The sequence below is a fragment of the Megascapheus bottae genome, chromosome 30, assembly GCF_031878675.1.
Source record: "Megascapheus bottae isolate mThoBot1 chromosome 30, mThoBot2.hap1, whole genome shotgun sequence".
NCBI lineage: Eukaryota > Metazoa > Chordata > Mammalia > Rodentia > Geomyidae > Megascapheus > Megascapheus bottae.
The window spans coordinates 2,296,308-2,319,385 of NC_143538.1; the positions used below are offsets into that span (position 1 = coordinate 2,296,308).

The window sequence follows — 23,078 nt, forward strand, 5'->3', positions numbered from 1 at the left end:
GAAATGAAGAGATTCACTATACTGCAAAGCCTAAAAGGCTGTCTGTGGAAGAGCAGTGAGGTAGCCCCATTCATAATGGAGTGAGCCTTCTCTGTGGTAAGCAGCTTCCTGTCTGTGGAAGACCTTTTATAAGGGACATGAAATTCCACATGAGAAAAAGTTGGACCCTTTCTCACTGAGAAGCAAAAGTCTAATGACAAATTCATTCAGCAGAGATTTCCTGAGAAGCCATCCCAGGTCAGGTACTGTGCAAACAGCTCTCCCACAATGTCTGGCTTCCTAACACTGGAGTTGTAAAGTAAGTTGAACACACTCACACACACACAGCACTTATCAGTGCAGGACTAAACGTGCACAGAGGCAGATGCAAAGGCTGGGCTCAGGGGAAGTGGCGGGGCTGAGCTGGGCAAGGGGAGATTTACAGTTTAAATAGCACTAAGTGGGGGATACACAAGACATGTTTTGGCAAGGAGGATGTAAAGCCAGCAAGCTAAGGTGGAAACAGGCTGTGAAATGCCTTGAATGCCAGGAGGAAATTTAAACTCTGAACTGTGAAGGGGGGTGGGGGGAGGTGGGAGGAGTGGATGTTTTATGAACAGAAAAACAAATGATTACAGCGCTATTCTGAAAGTTTTGACAACCCGTTTTTGTTGTTGTTGGAAAAAAAAGAAAACTACTCATGTAAATGTACACAGAAACCTATTAGGGTTAGAAGAACTATGGGTGGGTTTCCTGTTTCAGTGTTTATTCATGTATATAATACTTGATTCTTGTAGGATCTATTAGACACTATGGAAGATTCTAAGGGGAAAGAGCAGAGCCTCTTGCCTCACGGATCGTGACTGGGGTTTGTGGGGGGGGGGGGAAAGGATGTAGCTCAATGGAGGGCATGCAAGGATTTGGGTTCAAACCCAGTACCAGAGAGGGAAGCAAACAATACCAATACCATTGTGTTCATTTCATTTAAAAAAAAAGAAATTTAGGAAGTGATGCTATGGCTCAAGTGGTAGAATGATACCCTTGAGCTGAAGATCTCAGGGACAGTGCCCAGGCCCAGAGTTCAAGCCCCATGACCGACAAAATAAATAAGTAAATAAATAAATAAATAAAATTTAAATGCTGGGTCTTTTTTTCTAGATAAACATTCTTTTGTATGTGCGTGCCGGTACTAGGGCTTGAACTCAGGACCTCATGCTCTCCTGTTTTTTTCGCTCAAAGCTAGTGTTATACCACTTTGAGCCACAGCTCTACTTGCGGTTTCCTGGTGGTTCACTGGAGATGAGTCTCACAGACTTTCCTACCTGGGCTGGCTTTGAACTGCAATCCTCAGATCTCAGCCCCCTGAGTAGCTAGGAGTAAAGCCACCAGCTTATTTAATCTTTCTAACAAGACAGTAGTCATATTCTTCTTTTAATACACTTTCATGATACCTCTCACTGGTGATCTGCAATACAGATAAGTTGCTTTTGTAAAAAGCTCTGAAGACTTGCCTGGCAAGACAGCTCTAGCTGGATAGCAGACAACCTAGCTTGAGGGGGGAGAGGGGAGCAGAACTGGGGGAGAAATGGCTGTTGGAAGAGGCAGCCAAAACAAGAATCAGACGGATGGGGCCTGGGGATAAAGGGAGAGAAAGAATGGCTGAGTTCCGACAGTGAGAAGAGTCTGCTCCAGTGCAAACAGAAGCTGGGTGGGGGTCAAGCAGGAAGTCACTAATGAAAACAAACCACTGTCGTAGGGACACAGTGACAGGACCAATAGCATACAGTGCAGAGAAAGCCATCTAGGTTATGGCAGCTGGCTAAAACCAAGGGCTTAGGGTCAACCTTCTACTATGAAGGGGAAAATTTAGCAAATGTCACCAGACCCAACAAGGCTACTTGCACCTTTCAGCTTACTGGGACATGGGGGTGGGAGAGAGTGGGGGAGAAGGACCCAACCAGACCACCCTTCTAAGATCTTAGGAGCCAGCAGTGCATTCCTTAGGGCTGTACCTCCCCAGAGAAGAAGCCCGACTTTAAAAGCAATTAAGTATCTAGGCTATTTTAGGATTACTTCTTGACCACCTGGAATATCTTATTAAAGCCCAGCTCAGATGTCCAAAGCAATTTTGGTTCCCATTTCTCACCCACTCTCCCCTCTCACCCCACAAGTTAACCCTTTCCTAGAAATGAAGCTACCAACTTCACTGGGGCTCTCCACATGCTAACACCTACAAGAAATGGTCCTGCCCTCAAGCACCACTATGGAAATGGAAAGCTCTCCGGGATAACCGGGAGGATTCTTGAAGACACAGATGGTAATGTGCTTCCTGCGTTTGCTCTCTGTAATCGAACAGATATGAGCCCCAAGGGCAAGGATCTAGGCAAATTCCTAGGACCTGAACCTCAAAGTGGTCATTAGCCAAATCACCAGGCTTCAAAGGGGCTGATCCTCAGCTCCTGGATATCAATTTATTGCTCTGCAATAAATGGAGCCTAACTAAATGAAGTATTTAAGCTGAGTACAGCTGTTGTTCTCAGTATTTTTTGTCTTAAAAAAAAAAAAAGAGGAACAACACATAATCTAGCTTATCTTTGCTAGAGTTCAGTGGCTCTCTTCCCATTTTTGTACATACCATATATTTGAATGCCTAGATGGTGGTAATATATAATGCTAAGAGTCCAATTCCCAGGATCCTTAAAACTACTTTAAAAATATTATATAGCCGGGTACGGTGGCTCACGCTTGTAATCCTAGCTACTCAGGAAGCTGAGATCTGAGGATCGTGGTTCAAAACCAACCTGGGCAGGGAAAGTCCTTGAGACTCTTATCCCCAATGAACCACCAGAAAATAGGAAGTGGTGCTGTGTCTCAAAGTGGTAAAGTTGTAGCCTTGAGCAAAAGAGCTCAGGGATAGCACCCAGGCCCTGAGTTAAAGTTCTACCACCAACAAAAAATAAAATTAAATAATAAAATCAAGTTAGCCAGGCACCGTTACTCATGACTATAATCTTAGCTACTCAGGGGACTAAGATCTGAAGATTGCTATTCAAAGTCAGCCCAGGCATAACTACCCCCGAAAGCCGGGAGTGGAGCTGTAGCTCAAGTAGTAGAATGCTAGCCTTGAGGAAAAGAAGCTTAAGCACAACACACAAACCCTGTGTTCAAGCCCCAGATCCTGGTTCCGCAGAAAACAGGATTGGGCCCTTTCCTCCGTGGCTCTGACTGGACCCAGTTTGCCACTTCCCCATTTCTTGTGGCCTCCTGGGTGTCCTCATCACCACAATGCAGTTTAGTTTTCCTCCCTCTTTCTGTAGGAACAGGCCATTTTTGGCTCATGTTCTTGACAGCATTAAGTCTTCCTATGCCAAGGTGGGAAGGAGGGCTCTCCTCTCTCTCTCTCTCCCTCCCCTGCCCCTTTCTACTGCTTGTCACAAAAGTATCCTTAGCTCTTTTTCCAAGCCAGTGAGTTTGAATTGATCTCCATGGCTGGTAGGAGATAGGCAGGTTCTTTCTGATTCTTGCTAAAGTGGCCCCACAGCGGAAGGTATGTGTGCATCTGATAATTTTAACTCCAGGGTGACCATCCAGAGGGCTGAAAGATTTAGTTAAGAGCTGTAATCCTGATCTTATCAGAATGGGTTTTTTGTTTTTTTGGTTTTTTTGTAGTTCCACAGTGTGGCTCCAAACAGTATCTGTTTTACTTCCTGGGGTTCTCCACTCCCTTAAACATTCCCTAACCCTGTCCATTCCCTCCCCGTTGTGGATGTCCCATCACCTCCCAGAATCAGTCAAAACCAGGGGGAAGGGCGGTCCTTCATGCCAGGATCTGTGAATTAGCATTATACTACCATCATCCTGGAACAAACAAAAACAAAAACAAAAGGAAATGGAGCCATCACATAAAAAGAGAACAAATGAGAAGAAAATGGGGGAAACAGAACAAGGAGGTCTTCCCATTCAATACTGTACATTTGGCTGCCTACATACAGGACAAGCAAACAGCAGGGGTCCCAGTTTTCACGGATCTTTCTTCTGTGCTTGGTGGCACATAAGCAACCAGCAATTGGCTGGGTGCCAGTGGCTCATACCTGTAATCCTAGCTACTCAGGAGGCTGAGGTCTAAGGATAGAGATTAAAAAACCAACCTGGGCAGAAAAAGTCTAAGATTCATCTCCAATTAACTACCAAAAAGCCAGAAGTAGAGCTGTGGCTCAAGTTGTAGAGCATTAGCTTTGAGCACAAAAAAATGCAGGGACTGTGCCCAGACTCTGAGTTCAAGCTCCATGACCAGCACCAGAGGAAAAAAAAAAAAGAGAATAGGGCACCAGTGGCTCACACCTGTAATCCTAGCTACTCGGGAGGCTGAGATCTGAGGATAATGGTTCAAAGCCAGCCCAGGCACAAAAGTCCTGTAAGACTTATCGCCAATGAACCACTAGAAAACTGAAAGTAGTGCTATGGCTCAAGTGGTAAAGTGGTAGCCTTGAGCTGAATAGCTAAGGGACAGTGCCCAGGTCCAAAGTTCAAGCCCCATGACCAAAAATAATAATAATCTAGTAATAATAACAATAATAGAATTAGACTTTCATCTACACTGAAGAAGAAGACAAGATTTCTGAGGCAGTGATGGTTAAAGGTATGACAGGATTGGTATAGTATCTCACTTTGTTATCTGATATATTGAATTTATTTGTATTTGGATATTTGAAATTTGATAGGGAAGGGGGGAAAACCAAGACGGGTGGGGGGTGTGGGGGGGGGAGGGAAATGGGTACCAACACATGTGAAAGGGTATCAATGTATGTGAATTAATGTACCTTCTATCTGGCAAATATCATGTAACCCTTTTACTAATTACAATAAAAAAAATAAAAAATAAAAAAGGTATGACAGGAAGTGAAGGTCACAGCCTGGCTAAATCAGGCATGGTGGCTCCAGCCTGTAATCTTGGGGTTCAAAGTAAACCAAAAATAAAAATCTGTGAGATTTCATCTGAATGTATGGATGGGCATGCACCTGTAATTCCAGATACCAGGAAACACAATCGTTGGGCACTAAGTGACCAGAATATGTAAAGGCCAGAAAACTGTCAAAGGTAAGGCTGGGGCAGCAGTGGCTAATCTAAGCTACTTGGGTCAGATCTGGGGAATCATGGTTCGAAGCAAATCAGGGCAGCAAAATCTGGGAGAATTCATCTCCAATTCACCATCAGAAAGGCAGACTGGGGTGTGGCTCAAGAGGTAGAATGCCAACTGGAAGCAAGAAGAACAAGTGACTGGGCGGCCCTGAGTCCAGGCCCTAAGAGTGGGGTAAGGATGGAGAAGCAGGCAGGGGTGTCACATCACCCAGATTTGGATTTATAACTAGAGTAACTGTCATCATACTTAGAGGGCATTACAGGCATGGCGTCATTTGATTTGTATTGAGATCAACTCCAGCTGCTGTGCAGAGCAGATTACAGGGGGCGGAGCACAGAAACCTGTTAGAGCTGGATAGATGCTGGGATTGGATGGGGAGGGGGTGATGGAGAAGAGGAGAGAAGGCTTAAAGGGAAAGGATTGATAAGACCTAGGAGTGAGGGCTAGACCCGGTACAGCAGGGGAGGAGAGAGAACACAAAAAGGACGCAGGGCCAACTCCAAAGTTCTACGATTAAGGGAAGTGAAATGCCATTTGCTGAGAAGGGACATGAAGGAGAAAAAGGGACCTGCATAGAAATCAAAAGTTCACGTTTCGCATATACTAAACTTGACATGTGGGATACCTAAATGAAACTGCTTAGCATGTGGTTCAGGATAAAAGCCCTGAGGTCAGACTAGAAAAATGTGTTCAAATAGTGTCTGAGTCCCTAGCCTGTCTATACTACTTAACATATGAGGGTAGAGATTATGCAAAGAGGGCACTGACAGGAATGCTGGGCTCAGAATGGTGCAGGGAGAAATGTTTGAGGCTGTTGGTAGATAAAGTGTTGTAGACATGAAGGTAAATACAAAGTAAGAAGAATAAAGTTTCAGCCAGGCGCAGTGGCTCACGCCTGTAATCCTAGCTACTCAGGAGGCTGAGCCCTGAGGATCCAGGTTCAAAGCCAGCCCCAGCACTAAAAAGTCTGTGAGACTCATCTCCAATTAACCACCAGAAAACGAAGAAGTGGTGCTGTGGCTCAAGGGTTAGGACAGTAGCCTTGAGCTGAAGAGCTCAGGAACAGTGTCCAGACCCAGAGTTCAAGACCCAGGACAAGAAGAAGATGAAGAAGAAAGAAGAGGAGGAGGAGGAAGAATGGGGAGTGGTCAAGCCAGCCTGGGCTCACCACATGGTGGCCAATAGAAACCCTACCAAGCCAAGTGTCAATGGCTTATGCCTGTCATCCTAACTACTCTGGAGCCAGAGATCTGAGGATCAAGGCTTAAAGCTAGGCTGGATAGGAAAGTCCATGAGGTTCTTATCTCTAACTAGCCACCAGAGAGAGAGAGAGAGACAGAAACAATACCAAAAACATAAAGGGTCAGGGGTGACCAAATAGAGTGGGAGGGGAGCAGCTAGGAATACAGGAAAAGCTGGAAGGAATGCACAACCCAGGGAAAATTCATTAAAATGACTTCTCTTTTTCTTCCTTTCTTTTCTGGTTGTCCTGGGGTCTGGGTGCTATCCAAGTTGAGATTCTCAGATCTTAGGCTCCTGAACAGCTGGGATTACAGGCCACTGGCGACTAGATGCTTCCTAACAACCAAAATAAGGTAGATTTTTAAGACTAATGTTTTTTTTGTGTGGGGTGTGTATGTGTGTGTGCGCACGCATGTTTTTAAGTTTGTGAGTTGGAAGATGAATGATGGCTTCAGAAGAATGTAAGTCCAGGAGCTGATGAGTTTGGCCTAGTTGTTGAGTGCTTGCCTAACATGCACAAAGAGCAGGGTTTGATTCCTTGGTACCACATATTCAGAAAAAAAGCCCGGAAATGGAGCTTGGCTCAAGGGTAGGGCAGTAGCCTTAAGCTGAAGAGCTCAGGGACAGTGCCCAGGCCCAGGCGAGTTCAAGCCCAATCACCCACAAGAGAGAGAGAGAAAAAAAAATAGAAGAGTGTAAGTCCAAAGAATCAGGAAAAAGACTCACGAGGTAGGCAAATTCCTGAAGGTCTAGTTGGAGGTGGGACCTGCAACACGCTTGGAGAAAGATAAGACCAAGCTGGGTCAGTGATCACGTGTATATCGATAAGGCTCACTTCTACCTGAAGGGAAAGCACGCTTACAACTCTATACTAACACTGAAAACTACAACATTGCCATGATTTTGTTCCCACAAATCCTGAAAAGTTTCAGAGAACTGTGCACTACAGCTCTAGAAAATGTAAGAGAAGTTGTTTTGTACTCCTGTCTAGTCTTTATGGGAGTATCTTCCCTATAAAGTAGTGAGGACTGAAAAAAATCAGAGCTTTAAAAAAGAAGAGGCTTGGGCCGAGAGTTTGGCCTAGTGGTAGAGTGCTCGCCCGGCATGCACGAAGACCAGCGTTTGATTCCTTGATACCACACACATAGTGTTCAGGCCCTGAGCTCAAGCCCAGGACTGGCACACCAAAAAAAAAAGAAAAAGAAGAAGAAGAAGAAGAAGAGGCTGGCGGGGACACGGTGGCTCACGCCTATAATCCTAGCTACTCAGAAGGCTGAGATCTGAGGATCAAGGTTCAAAGCCAGCCCAGGCAAAAAAGGACTTGAGTCTCTTATCTCCAAGTAACCTCTAGAAAATAGGAAGTGGAGCTTGGCTCAAGGGTAGGGCAGTAGCCTTGACCTGAAGAGCTCAGGGACAGTGCCCAAGCCTACTTCAAGCCCCATGAAGCACACACAAAAAGAAAAAAGAAAAGAAGAAAAAAGAGAGGCTGCAGCAGGAGCATAGCATGCACAAAGCCCTGGGTTCAATTCCTCGGTATTACATATACAGAAAAAGAGGGAAATGGCACTGTGGCTCAAGTAGCAGAGCACTAGCCTTGAGCAAAAACTGTCCACAAGCAGTGCCCGGGCCCTGAGTTCAAGCCTCATGACTGGCAAAAAAAAAAAAAAAGTAGGGGCTAGATGTTGGTGGCTGTGATCCTAACTACTCAAGGAGGCTAAAATCCCAGGACTGAGGGATGATACCAGCCCAAGCAGAAAAGTCCTGGGACTTGGAGCTCCAATTCAAGACCAACAAAGCCAGGAGTGGAGATGTGGCCCAAGTAGTAAAGCACCAGCCTTGAGGGGGAGGGGCTGGCCCCAAGATCAGCATCACTGCCCCCCCCACACCAAAAAAACTCAAAAGATAGAAGTATTTAGTGAGCTTGGTGGCAGTGGCTCACACTTGTAATCCTAGCTACTCAGGAGGCTGAAATCTGAAAGCTGTGGTTTAAAGTCAACTGGGCAGAAGAGTATGTAAGACTTTCATCTCCAATTAACCAGCAAAAAGCCCCCAAGCTGAGCCGTGAGTACAAAAGCTCAAGGACAGTAGTACCCAGGCCCTGAGTTTAAGCCCCAGGACCCTGCCTGGGGCCGGAAGTTTGGAGTAATAAAGTGCTTGCCTGGCATGCACGAATGCAAAAAGACCCGGGTTTGATTCCTTGATATGACGTACATAGAAAAAAATCCAGAAGTGATGCTGTGGCTCATGTGGTAGAGCGCTAGCCTTGAGAAAGCCCAAGGACAATGCTCAGGCCCTGAGTTCAAGCCCCAAGACTGGCAAAAAAAAAAAAAAAAGTATTTGTATTCGTCCTTCCATCCTGCTATTTTTCCTCCCCTTTTGCATTATATATAATATAGCTTTCTGAGGATGGAGAAGAGAATCTGTATTCTCTGGAACTACTGTAGCTGTGGGCTGAGAGAAAGTTAGGGCACAGCAAAATATTACAGAAAACCAGTAGTAGAGCTGGGACCTAATCCCACATCTGGTACCTCCCAATCCACGGTTGATTCAGACTAAGTCTGTTACTAAGCAACAAGATGGCCAAGTACCTGTCTTTTCAACTTTTGGAGTTAGGTGTCTAGAAGGATGCCAACTTGGTCACAAATAGCTATTTACACAATGAAACATGTAAGAGACCTCAAAGTTCTAGGTGCCAGTCATCTCCTAGATGAGTATCCGCTGAGGTCATGACCAATGGAGGATATAAACTCCACATGGACATTGAAAACAGAACTGAAAGCCAGACTTGGGGGTAAATGCCTGAAATTCCAGCACTTGGGAGGCTAAGGCAGAAGAATCTCAAGTTTGAGACCAGCTTTATAGAGAGCCTTGTCTCAAGACAACAAAGTGAAACAAAGCAAAAACAAAACAAGTGAATTCAAGATTGCAGAGGACAGAGTCTGGGCTGTGGTTAGCCTAGAACACATGCACATCTACACAAAAGCATAGCTACCCCCCCCCAAAAAAAACCCCACCATCATAAGGGGTTTCTCAACCTTGGCACATTGGACAATTCCTATAGGGGGAACTGTGCGCTGGAGGACACTGGAAAACACTAAGGGTTGGGAAGAAACAGCCAATCAGGCACAACTTAAAGTGCTTCCAGATTGGCAACTGTCCCTGCAAGGAAGGAGAGAAGGTGGCCTCCAACGGAAAACCGATCCCAGCAGGCTCCCCTGTGATGGCAGGAAGACAGCAAAAAAAAGAAAGTGGGGGAGCAGAGTGGTGGTGGCTCATACCTGTAATCCCAGATAGTCAGGAGGCTGAGATTTGAGGAGGCAGATTCCAAACAAACAAAAGCAGACAAATCCATGGGACTTTTATCTTCAATAAACCAGAAAAAAAGAAACCACCAAGTGCAAAGAGTAGCTTAAATAGTAGAGCACCACCAGCCTCGATGGAAAAAGCCAAGCGAGAGTGTGAGGTCCGAGTTTAAACCTCTTTTTAGCTAATTGCCCAGTGGAAATTAATTTTGGACAGTAGATGAGAATGATTTTTATTCTGTATACAGCTAATAGGAACTTAATTGCCATCATTTGGGGGGTGAGGACAAATATTTCCTCTTCTCAAATCATGTTCCCTGACTCCCGGCGCACATCTAGCTTGATGATTCTTCCTGTCTCCCCAGGCAATCTCTGCTTGCATCCTGCAGAGGTGCTGAACCCCAAATTTAGAAAGAGGCCACACAGTAGGTACAAACTGAGGGCGCTCCTAAACAGCTTCCAGCTGTTCCCAATTACAGTACCCTGTCCCCGTTAACACATGTGGCTGGCTAGCTTTAGGAAATGTTAGGAATTCTTTCATTACAAGTTTTCTGAAATAAGATTCCTCCACCCTGGAAGGCAACCGTAGGGCTTGCTGGAAAGGGCAACAATTATTAAGCAATGGCTCAGAGCGCTCTGCAGAGAGCTGGCTCTGCACAGCCATACATTGTAACCAAAGTGATCCGTAAAGTATGCAGAAGACCAGACACAAGCTCTGGCCCCAAGGGCCTATCCGCCATCACTCATCTTCCTCTTCTATAGAGGGGGACTGCGCTCTACTAATGGGCTCCAGACAGACAAAGCCTGTATTGCTTAACAACCCTCTATGCAAGACCCCCCTAAAAGACCCGGCAACCCTCTGCCCAAGTCGGCTGTGTAATGTCCCTTGGGAGAAGGAACATCAGGTCTTTGTTGTCTTGCTTCATTATGACTTACTCTGCCCCTGCAATGTGGACTGGTTTTAGAGTGTTGGGCTAGCTCTCTTCCTTATAGGGTGACCCCAGTGGTTCCCACTTTGAGAAGCAAACATTTTTTCTCTTCTCCTTTTTTTTTTTTTTTCTTTTCTTTTCTTTTGCCAGACTCAGGGCTTGAACATTGTCCTTGGGCTTCTCAAGACCAGCACTCTAGCACAGCACCACTTCTGGCTTTTTCTGTGTATGCAGTATGGAGGAATTGAACCCAGGTCTTTGTGCATATTAGGCAAGCACTCTACCATGAGACCATGATCCTGGCCCTGAGAAGCAAATATTTTCTAAGAAGTTCTTTGGAGAAAACTCATTGGACAATTTCAATATTACAGGCTCTAAGAAAAGGATTTCAGATCTGTAGTGTTCTTAGGCCATTTCACTTTTGCTTTTTAGTTTGCAAATGTTTGCCCCCAACAACAAATCTTCAAAAATATGTTTTAATATTCTTGTTGGTTTGCAAAGCTACATTGTGTTGCAGGAAAAAAATAAGATTTGTACTTTGGTATAAAACCCTGTTTTAGGGCTAGAAATGTGGCTCTGTGGTCTAGCAGTTCCACAAAGAAACAAAGGACTGAATAGTAAGTCTCACAATTTGGATGGTTTGTAAGCTCTTCTGAAAGATTTTAGTCTTCCCTCCAAAAGCACAGCCAAAAACAATTTTACTGGGCACCAGGGGGCTCACACCTGAAATCGTAGCTACTCAGGAGGCTGCGATCTGAGAATTAGGGCTCAAATCCAGCCCAATCAGAAAAGTCCAAGAGACTCATCTCCAACTAACCCCACAACGGTGGAGATGGAGCTGTGGCTCAAGTGGTAGAGCTACTGCTTGAATGGAAAAGCTCAGGAACAAGCCCCAGGCCCCGAGTTCAAGCTCCAGTACCAGCACAAAACAAACAAAAACTTAAAACAGCAATAATCCCTACATTACTCCTTCTTTGATATAGATCAAATTTGTTTTGGAATTATTTATTTATTTTTGTAGGTCATGTGGCTTGAACCCTGGTTCTTCAATTGAAAGCTACCACTTACCCCAGACCCACAGCCCTACTTCCAGTTTTCTAGTGATTAATTGGAGATAAGAGTCTCACATTCTTTTAGTGCCCAGGATGGCTTTGAATTGCAATCCTCAGATCTTAGCCTCCTGACTAACTAGGATTACAGGCGTGAGCCACTGTACCCAGCTGTTTTGAAAATTTATATCCAAAGGAAACAGGGAATGCCCAGAGGTTTTAAAGTCAAGTTACCCAATGCCTCCCTGGCTTGGCTCTTGACCTCCAAACTCAGGGGGAAAGGTACATTGAGGGCGAGTGATTAGGCCTCAGCTACTCGAGCATTCACGAACATTCTGGCAGGTTCTCTGCCAGGCAGTCTATAATTAGCAAGTATGCTTCAGAAATGTAAATGAACTCAAAGGGTTCCAGGTGCCACCAGCTAGCACCCAGCAGCAGCAGCAGCAGAGGATAGTGCATCAGGCAGCCGGTCAGAGCTGGGCGAGCTGCCACAGCGCACACGCCAATTCCAGTCTTTTTTTCAAATCTCTAAAGGCTTGACCTCAACACCTGCTGCACTTCCGGAAGACAGAAGGGCTCTGGGGCGTGCTGCTGTACTTTCTAGGAACAACCGCATGTGTGCACACGCGCACACACACAGAGGCTGGCCAGCTGCCAAGGCGGGGGCAGCCCAGCTGCCTCAGGCCTGAACTTTCCCAGTGGCGGCAGGGCGGGATCCCGCTATGAGCTGACTCAGCCACCAGCATGGCACTGTGCCAGCTGCACCACTATGGTGGGGGCTGCCAGCAGCTCACAGATGTTTTGCTAAACCAAAGAAGTCAGCCAGGAGGCAGGGTTTGGGCTGACAGCCAGGGAGCTGCGGTCCTGGAAGCTGGATTCTTATTCCAGGCCTCGCTCCACGGCAGTCTCCCTGGGTGACAGAGGGCAGGGAACCCCCTGAGCATCTATCTATCTCAGTACCTGCCCTGCTTCTGAGGAACACAGGTGGCAGAGGATGGCATTGTGGGCACAGGCAGTTCCTGCCTCAGACTTCACTCTTAACCCTTCAGGCCCTAGAGGAACTTCCATAAATTTTATTCTATGGAGAAGGCAGGGGCTTTGGGCAATTCACAGTGCTACCAAAAGATCACAAAGGAAAGACACAGGGGATTTGAACCTTATTGTTCACTGAAGCACCTACTACAAACAATTGGTGAACAAACAACACAGGGCCGCCATGATGCAGACATGCTCAACTTTTTAGGTTCCAAGACATTTCTTTGGTGTTGGATGTAGGACCTGAACTTGGGGCCTGGGTACTGTCCCTGAGCTTTTTCTGCTCAAGACTAGCACTCTACTACTTGAGCCACATCTCTACTTCAGGCTTTTTTGGTAGTTTATTGGAGATAATACTTTCATGGACTCTGCTGCCCTGGCTAGCTTCGAACTGCAACCCTCAGATCTCACGAATGAGTTGCCATATGAAGGCATGGCTTTTCACAAATGAGTTTCTACAAACCACTGGACCACACACAGGGAGTGTGGCATTCACAGCACCAATACACGATCAGCTCTGCCATGAATTCCCTGCTGAAAATGCCGACTTACCCTTAACAAGTCAACTTATACTTCTCATACTGAGGACAAACTGCACTGTAGGTCACCAAGAAAAGGTGCCTGCAATTCAGGCCTATAATCCTAGCTGCTCAGGAGGCTGAGATCTGAGGATCACAGTTCAAAGCATCCAGGGCACTGAAGAATGAGATTCTTATCCCCAATTAACCACTAGAAAATCGGAAGTGGTTGTGGCTGTGGCACACTGGAGGGGTAAGGCGGTAGCCTTGAGATGAGACTCTTATCTCCAAGAGATTCATCTTCAAGGAACCACCAGAAAACCAGAAGTGGCACTGTGCCTCAAAGTGGTAGCACCCAAGCCCTGGGTGAAAAGGCTCAGGGACAGCACCCAAGCCGAGTTCAAGCCCCATGACTGATCAAAAAAAAAAAAGAAGAAAGAAAGAAAGAGTCAAAGGATTGGCTGAGAACAGATTCCTAGGCTCTCTTCTTCCAAATAATGCATTAAGACTCTGCAGTCTGATTTCTTTTTATTTTTCTTTTAAATCGTGTGTGTGTGTGTGTCTTTTCTTTTTTGGTACTGGGAATGGAACCTAAGATGTTACACTTGCTATGCAAGCACTTTGCACTAAGCTACATCCCAGCCCTAGTCTTTTTGTTTGTTCTAAGACAGGATCTCAGTCTGTAGCTCAGGCTGACTAATCCATCTGACTCTGAAGTATCATCTGACTCTCCAGTACCAGTCATTTGTGTACCATGACTGGCTACAGTCTACCTTTATAAACAAAGCCCCCTCGCTGGGTACCGTAGCACACACCTCCGATCCTAGCTACTCAGGAGGGCTGAGATCTGAGGATCTTGGTTCAAAGCCAGGCTGGGCACTAAAGAACGTAAGATTCTTATCTCCAATTAACTACTAGAAAGTCGAAAGTGGTTGTGGCCCACTGGCTTGAGGGGTAGGGCAGCAGCCTTGAGCTGAAGAGCTCAGAGCCAGTGCCCATGGCCAGAGTTCAAGTCTTATGACCAAAGAAAGGAAAGAAAGATCCCTTACTAGCTGGATATTGGTAGCTCACACATGTAATTCTAGCTAATCAGGAGGCTGAGATCTGAGGATGATATTTTGAAGCCAGCCCAGGCAAGAAAATCTGTAAGATTATTATCTCCAATTAACCAGCAAAAGGCCAGAAGTCAAGCTGTGGCTCAAGTGACAGAGAGATAACTTTGAGCAAAAAAATAAATAAAAAATAAAAGCTTATAGACACCTCCCAGGACCTGAGTTTGAGCTCCAGAAACTTCCCAATAACATTCCCTTCTAGGGCCGGGAGTTTGGCCTAGTGGTAGAGTGCTTAACTACCATGCACTAAGGCTTGGATTCAGTTCCTCGGTAATACATAAACAGAAAAAAGCTGGTAATGGTACTATGGCTCAAGTGGTAGAGCTCTAGCCTTGAGAAAAGTCCAAGGCCAATGTTCAGGCCCTGAGTTCAAGCTCCATAACTGGCTTAAAAAAAAAAAAATCCCTTGTAGAATGCATGAGAGGTTGGATCCCAAGCACCACAAAAAGACAAAACCAAACACCAACATTGATGCTGATGTTCAGCCACATTTAAAGTCACTCAGCTTTTCTTGGCTAAAAAGGGAATCTTGGGGCTGGAAGTTTGGCCTAGTGGCAGAATGCTTTCCTAGCATGCACAAAGACTCAGATTCGATTCTTTGGTACCACATACACTAAAAAAGCTAGAAGTGGTGCTGTGGCTAAAGTGGTGTGGCTCAAAGGGTAGAGCACTAGTCTTGAACAAAAAAAAGCTCAGGGACAGTGTCCAGGCCCTAAATTCAATCCCTAGTACTGGTGCACACGCAGGCAGACACACACACACACACAAAAGATTGAACTGATAAAAACTTTCACCAAGACATGAAAAAAAAGAGTATCAATGTTTGTGAAGTGATGCACCTTCTACCTGGTGAATACAATGTAACCCTTCTATTAATTACAATAAAAATGTTATGAAAAAAAAAAAACTTTTTGATGCTGAGGATTGAACCCTGGGCCTTGTACATACTAAGCTCACTAACACTGGGCTATACGTCCCTAGCCCAATCAAACAAATATTTAATGAGAAGTCTTGGCTGTGGGCCGGGAGTTTGGCCTAGTGGTGGAGTGCTTGCTTAGCATGCATGAAGACCTGGATTCAATTCCTTGGTTCCACATACACAGAAAAAAGCTGGAAGTGGTGCTATGGCTCAAGTGGTAGAAAGCCCAAGGAAAGTGCTCAGGCCTTGAATTCAAGCCCTGAGACTGGGAGAAAAAAAGAAAAAGAAGAAGAAGAAGTCTTGGCTGTGGGTGAGTCAAGTAGGCTGAGAAGACCCAGAATGGCACAGCCCTGTGCTGGCCTTCAGGAAAAAGGATGGCCTCCCACAGCACACGGACTGACCTGCTTCAGCTGCTCATCCAGACTCCAGCGCGGCTGCCCGGCTGCCGAGATGGAAGGGAGTGCTGAGGGTGTATCTTTGGTAGGGTCTTCTTTAGCTTGGGGTACTGGTGGTGGGAGCCCTGGGGCTGGAAGCAGACTGGGAACAGGGGGTGCTCGGGGGTCTTGGCGAGTTGTTTTCTGCACTTGAAAATACTTGGCAGCAGCCTGGGCTTCTTTTTCAGCTGTCTCTACCCCATCCTCATCCTCATCCTCCAAACCGCCTTCTTCTTCCTCAGGCTCTGAGTTCACACTGCTCTGTTCAAAACCTCGGGCCACTGGTGTGGCTGGTGGAACTCTGGCTAAAGGACCCAAGGCAGGGCTGCCAGGAGGTCTTCCAGGCATGGCAGAAAGGACAGGTGGCTGTGAGGTTAGCTTTTGGGCATACAGGAATGGGGCCTCTCTCATCTGTGTTCCCTGTTTTTCTCTGGCATCCATCTGCAAAGGAGCTGAGTGTGACAGCTTCTGTGGCTTCTGTTGCTGTTGCTGCTGCTGCTGCTGCTGCTGCTGCGTCGGCAGTGGCTCCATTATTGCCTTAAGCTTCACCCACAGACTGGCATGGCTCTGAGCCTGGGCGCAGCTCAGCAGGCACACTGGATCTTTACTTGAAGTGATTAATCAACCTACAAAGAAGGAAGGAGGAATTAAAAAAGAAAAAACAGGTCCAAAATGCTTCCTTTTCTCTAGGAAAGAAGTATGGGTTCTGAGCTGGTGGGGGTTGGGAGTGGGTAGGGAAAGATGCAAAGAAGAGTCACGGGCTTGAAGAGGGAAAGCTGAGAGAACCTCAGCAGCAGCAGACTATAGATGGCTTTTGAAGAAGCAAATCTAAATAGCCTGTTAACACATGTTCTGATCTATCTCTTTACATTATCAAACATTCATCTGCTTGTTATGAAGTCAACTGGGCTTGGCTTGCACTATTTGTTGCAACAGGAATTGTAACTATGAAAACCATAATAAAGGAAAAGAAGGGCCTGCTTGGGAAACTGCTTCTGTTCCCAGAAACATTAGAAAGATTTTACCACCCAAGCTAGACCTACAGCCATCAGTGGCTGGAATGACTTCTCATACAGGAAAATCAAGATGGAGTGATGGACTCTTGGGTTTAAACTCTGCATATTTCCCAGATCAAATTGCCAGCCTGCTTGCCCAGTGGACTGAACCAGGTTAACTGGACATTATAGTCTCAAAAAAAAAAAAAGCATCCAATTTCAACAACATGAAAGAAACACTTAAGGAGCCCCAGAGTTTCAAATTGCAATCCTTGCTCAAAAACAATGGGGGGAGGTAGAGGGGGAGGGGGGAAATTCCTCTAGAGATTTTAAAGTTAATTAATTTGAAACAGGTATCAACACTGTCTAAACAAGTTAATGCCTCTTCTTTTTTCAAACAGAAATGACTAAGTCAATCTCATATCCCATTTCTTGAGGATTCACTTCTTTTCATTCTTCCAGGAATACAAAAAGAAAAGGCTCTTCAGGTCAAAAATATTCTGGCGGCAGGTTTATCTACATTCTTACCAATCAGTATCCAAACACCTACCCCTTTCACACCCTCTCCACCTCCTTCCACCTCTCTAGCCACCTCCTCACTCCCCCCAACCCCCCACTTGGGTTGTTTTCTCTGCCAAGTCTTCCACAAGTGAACGGATTACCATGCAAAGTAAATTTTAGGGTAAATTTTAGTAAATTTTAGGCTAGCAACGCGGTATGCAATTTTTGTTATCACATGAAAGAAGAAGCTGCATTTTACAAGTTAGGACTTGATAACTATCATTCCGATGTTTCTCAGGAAGAGGTGGGAAGTGCCTAAGTGTGTGTGTGTAATTAACACCTTTCAAAATTTCATTGGATTGGGGGAGTAATCACAACCCTAGCAACAAAAATAGCTTGGATTAATTAATTTATTTTATTAATTTTTAGCACTAGGCAAAAAATGAAAAATATTCTCATTTTTTGGTTTATCTTAGAAGCTCTGGTTGTGCCTTTTGTATTCCGCTAAAGATTCAACTCCAATTCCTGCATTTTAGAAAGTATGACCTTAACAAAGCACACAAAAAAATTTGACATTAAATCTAGTGGGCAAAAGTGGTCATTTAAAGGGAGAAAAAAAAAAGCAAACAATATGAGTCAAAGAAAATTAGAATAATGCAGCCAATTCAGTGGCCAATTATAATGATTACAGCTGATCGTTCACAAACGGAATAATTTTTCAACTGATTCCTGCCAGTCACACTGAACAACTGCTTCTTTTCCGGTGGCACTTTCATCTCAGTGTGCTGTCCCCAGCAGAGGGGAGCTGGGCTGGGGCCTCTTGAGTGAGGCCCAGACCACTCAAGTCTACAACTCAGCACATACTCTGCCCCCCAGTGCCTAAGCAGCCGGCAGGCCGTGGCAGCAATACCACACCTGACTACGTGTGCAGAACATCTCAGAAATCTAAACCACTCCACCTCCTTCCTCCTGAAGTTCCCGGATCCCCTGAACTCGAAGCTTTCTACTGCGTGTAGTTTTGTGTCCAGCCTGGCAGATCCTTCAGGCCTGGAGCCCCTCCCAGTCTCGGTCCCTGGGCCCTTCCAGGACCCCCTCCCCATCCCCTAGTCCCCTCTCCCACCCTCCAGGACTCCCTCCCCATCCCCTAGTCCCCCCTCCTACCCTCCAGGACTCCCTCCCCATCCCCTAGTCCCCCCTCCTACCCTCCAGGACTCCCTCCCCATCCCCTAGTCCCCCCTCCCACTCTCCAGGCCCCCCTCCCCATCTCCTAGTCCCCCCTCCCACCCTCTAGGACCCCCTCCCCACCCCCTAGTCCCCCCTCCTACCCTCTAGGACCCCCTCCCCATCCCCTAGTCCCCCCTCCTACCCTCCAGGACCCCCTCCCCATCCCCTAGTCCCCCCTCCTACCCTCCAGGACTCCCTCCCCATCCCCTAATCCCCCCTCCTACCCTCCAGGACTCCCTCCCCATCGCCTAGTCCCCCCTCCCACTCTCCAGGCCCCCCTCCCCATCTCCTAGTCCCCCCTCCTACCCTTCAGGCCCCCCTCCTCATCCCCTAATTCCCTCTCCCACCCTTCAGGACTCCCTCCCCATCCCCTAGTCCCCCCTCCCCATCCCCTAATTCCCCCTCCCACCCTCCAGGACCCCCTCCCCATCCCCTAGTCCCCCCTCCCATCCTCCAGGACTCCCTCCCCATCTCCTAGTCCCCCCTCCCCATCCCCTAATTCCCCCTCCCACCCTCCAGGACCCCCTCCCCATCCCCTAGTCCCCCCTCCCATCCTCCAGGACCCCCTCCCATCCTCCAGGACCCCCTCCCCATCCCCTAGTCCCCCCTCCCACTCTCCAGGACCCCCTTCCTATCCACTAGTCCCCTCTCCCACCCTCCAGGACTCCCTCCCCATCCCCTAGTCCCCCCTCCCACCCTCCAGGACTCCCTCCCCATCCCCTAGTCCCCCCTCCCACCCTCCAGGACCCCCTCCCCATCCCCTAGTCCCCCCTCCCATCCTCCAGGACCCCCTCCCCATCCCCTAGTCCCCCCTCCCATCCTCCAGGACCCCCTCCCCATCCCCTAGTCCCCCCTCCCATCCTCCAGGACCCCCTCCCCATCCCCTAGTCCCCCCTCCCATCCTCCAGGACCCCCTCCCCATCCCCTAGTCCCCCCTCCCATCCTCCAGGACCCCCTCCCCATCCCCTAGTCCCCCCTCCTACCCTCCAGGACCCCCTCCCCATCCCCTAGTCCCCCCTCCCACTCTCCAGGACTCCCTCCCCATCCCCTAGTCCCCCCTCCCATCCTCCAGGACTCCCTCCCCATCCCCTAGTCCCCCCTCCCACTCTCCAGGACCCCCTTCCTATCCACTAGTCCCCCACCCACCCTCTCCTCGGTTTCGGGGAGCCCCTCACCCTTCCCCTTCCCTCCTCTCGGCACCCCACTCTTCGGTTCGGGAGGCCACCTTTCCCATCCGCTCCTCTCCTCACGCTCCGGGCACCGGGCCCCCACCAGCCTCACTTCCTCGGCCGTACGTACCAGCGCCCGCGTCTCCGGAACACACCTGCCTCCCCGCCCGCCCCGGTCCCCGCCACCTGCCGCGGCTGGGCGCCCGCCGGCGACGCGAAAGGCGTTTCCTCCCGGCTTACCAGAGCAGGGCGCCCCGGGCACGGTCCGCTAGCGGGGAGGAGGCGGCCGCTCAGGCCCCGGCGCCTCAGCGACGTCGCCGACTCCTCCGCGGCCGGGAGCCACAGCCGGGGCGGGGCCCTCACCGGAAGCGGCGCCGCGGGGCCTGAGGGGCCGCCGGCCCGGGGCGGGGCTCCAGGAAGGGGCGTGGCCCCGCACCGGAAGACGCTAAAAATGGAGCGAGGGCGGGGCGAGGAAGCTCCTCCCAGAGACGGCCCCGCCCAGCGAGCGGAGGGCGGAAGTGGCTGGAGCCCACCGCGTTGGCTCAGCCAATGGAGAAGCGGGGCACGGAGGACTTCCGGGGAGGCGCTTCCGCGGGGAGTTTGAGAAATTTCCCGCGAGGTGCGCGCGGGGGTGCGCGCTCTGGGGTCTCCTGGGGTGCTTCCAGCCACAGACTGGGGTGCTGGTCCTCGCCAGGTCCCTGCCTCCAGACCGACCTGTCCCCGGCGTGGCGGCTTGTCCCGGGACGCCTGTGCCTCTAGACCGAGCCCGGATCGTCCGCGCAGGTGCCGCGCCCGTGGGGATTATCGTCCCATCGGCCGGGGTCTCCAGGGTGGAGGCGGGGTGCCCAGTCCCTTCCAGCGGCCTCGGGTCCCCGGAGTCCCCGGGAAGGCTTGGGGGCTGCTTGTGAATGTGCACCTGCCGCCCGTGCCGGTCGTCGCAGAGCCCGGGTGGAGACGCCGTTCCGCGGGGAGCCCTGTCACCTGAAACCCGCGCCCGCCGGGGTAAATCGGGCTGTACAACCACGCACCGCCTTCGGATCCTCTAGGCTTCACTGACATCAGTCTTCTTTTGTATTTTATTGTCCGTTGTGGTGCTTGAACTCAGGACCTGGGAGCTGTGACTGAGCCTTCTCCATACTTGTACCTTGTCATAGAAAATGGTCCTGTAGTCAGGCACGATGGTGCGTGACTGCAATCCCAGCACTCACTTGGGACAGGCTGGTTGCGGTGGTTCATGCCTGTAACCTTAACTATTCAGGAGGCTGAGATCTGAGGATTGCGGTCTGTCAAGGCAGCTGAAGAAAACAAGCACGGAAGATTTCTCCAATTAACCAGCAAAAAGCTGGAAGTGGAAGTGTGGGTCAAATGATAGAGCACCAGCCTTGAATGGAAAAGCTAAGGGATAGCACCCAGGTCCCGAGTTCAAACCCCAGTACAGGGCACTGGATAGGAAAAGAAAATCCACTGAACCCCGTGTCAGATCGGGTCAGATATTTATTGTTTATTAAGCAGTAAACAAAATCTGTCATGGAGGTCTTTACTAGTTTGGTGAACAGAAAAACAAATGGGTGTGAGGGATACCACCATGAAGAGCAAAGCAAAGCAGGGACTGAACTGTGGTATGGGTGAGTGGATATTTTTAGATGTCAGAGAGCTCTGTGATAAGGAGCTCTTAAACAGAAGCCTGGATTGACTTGATAGCAGAGACTTGTGGGTTTCTACAGAAAGTGCCTCAGCTTGGAGAACCAGATTTAAATCCCCCAAGGCAGGACTAGAGAGGAGATCCTAATGCCTAATGCAGAGTGGGGATAGGGGCTGGAAGATGAGACTAGAGCAGTACCCAGGAGCCAGTTGTGCAACCATGATGCCAATCACCAAACCCTGCTTACAGAATTTAAAGAAGAGCTTTGGGCCAGGAGTTTGGCCTAGTGGTAGAGTGCTTGCCTAGCATGCACCAAAACCTGGGTTCGATTCCTTGGTACCACATACATAGAAAAAAGCTGGAAGTGGTGCTGAGGCTCAAGTGGTAGAGCTCTAGCCTTGAGAAAGTCAAAGGACAGTGCTCAGGCCCTGAGCCCAAGCCCAGAACTGGCAAAAAAAAAAAAAAGAAGGGCTTTGGACCAGTAGTTTGACCTAGTGGTAAAATGCTTGCCTACCTGCTTGAAACCCTGGGTTTGATTCTTTTTCTTGGGGATACTGGGACTTGAACTCAAGATCTTGTATTTGCTTAGGTAGGTGGTCATGCTTCCTGCCAATATTTGAAGCTTTTTTTTTTTTTAAAGCTTGGTCATGGGGCCGGGAGTTTGGCCCAGTGGTAGAGTGCTTGCCTAGCATGCACGAAGACCGGGGTTTGATTCCTCGGTACCACATACTTAGAAAAAGCCAGAAGTGGTGCTGAGGCTCAAGTGGTAGAGTTCAAGCCTTGAGAAAAATCCAAGGACAATCCTCAGGCCCTGAGCTTAAGCCCAGGACTGGCAAAAAAAAAAAAAAAAAAGCTTGGTCATTATCCCATTTGACATCTAGCCAGGCCAACGAGTATCTTTTGCAAAGATTAACCTGTCAGTCATCAGGTATGAATCAGACCCTTCTAGAACATCCAATCTCTACAGAGCTCGCCAGCAAACCCACAAAGTGAAAAATGTTTTATGATTGTATATTGTGTTTGCCTTCTTTTGGGGCGTGGGTAATGGGGTTTAAATTCATGGCTAGGCAGATGCTCTACCACTTGAACCATTCCTCCAGCCATTTTTTATTGCTTTTTTTTTTTTCCCCAAATAAGGTCTGGCATTTTATCTTGAGACAAGCCTCAGTCTTCAGTCCTCTTACCTAAGCCACCTTCACAGCTGGAAAGACAAGTGTGTTCCTCCATGACTGACCTATTACTTGAGAAACCATGAGCCTTCTGATCTCTGTTCCTGCGTAGCTGGGATTACAGGCCTGAACTCTGCCATACAAGGGTGCTTTGTTGTTGAGATAGGGTCTTGCTAGATAGCTCAGGCTCACAGCTAACTCATTATCTGGTGTCTTCCAACCTCCTGAGTGCTAGGATTACAGGTGTGATACCACACTCAGCTTCGATAAGTTTTGAGATGGTTTTCTTCACAATAAAAGAAAACTGGTCTACAGGGGTGATTTTTTTTTTAATTCATTCACACTCAGAACTGCTGGGCACCTGAAGAAGGAAGATGCCACCCATTTAGCTTTGTGTAGTTGCCTATGTTTTATTTAATTACTGTAAGCTTTCTTTTTGGTGATACTAGGGTTGGAACTCAGGGTTTCATACTTGGGAGACAGGTTCTCTACCATAAGTGCCACACCTTCAGGCTTTTGTGGTTTGGTTATTTTTCATATGTCTTTTTTTTTTTTTCCCTCCCACCACTAGCAGGGATTCACAATCTGCCTACCTCTTGCATTTCCAATAACTGGAACTGTAGAAAGTACCACCATGCCTGGCTTTTTTGTTGAAACAAGAGAAGGAGGGTCTCACTATTCTTTTGTCTGAGCTGGCCTTCAATCACAATCCTCACTG

The 23,078-nt window shown here is 48.1% G+C and overlaps 1 protein-coding gene across 2 annotated transcripts in view; it reads right to left on the bottom strand.

The window, feature by feature from the left end:
- The window catches only part of Arid3b (AT-rich interaction domain 3B), a 45,989-nt gene extending 26,057 nt beyond the window's left edge, over positions 1-19,932 (bottom strand). Inside the window, exons 1-2 of one of the 2 annotated variants that reach the window (XM_090321372.1) lie at positions 19,790-19,932; positions 15,628-16,286 (exon numbers count right to left, since the gene is read on the bottom strand). In XM_090321372.1, the coding sequence (XP_090177498.1) occupies positions 15,628-16,191 (564 nt within the window). In that variant the 5' untranslated portion in view covers positions 16,192-16,286; positions 19,790-19,932. The other variant, XM_090321373.1, reaches the window with a different exon arrangement.
- Positions 19,933-23,078: the final 3,146 nt, after the last annotated feature.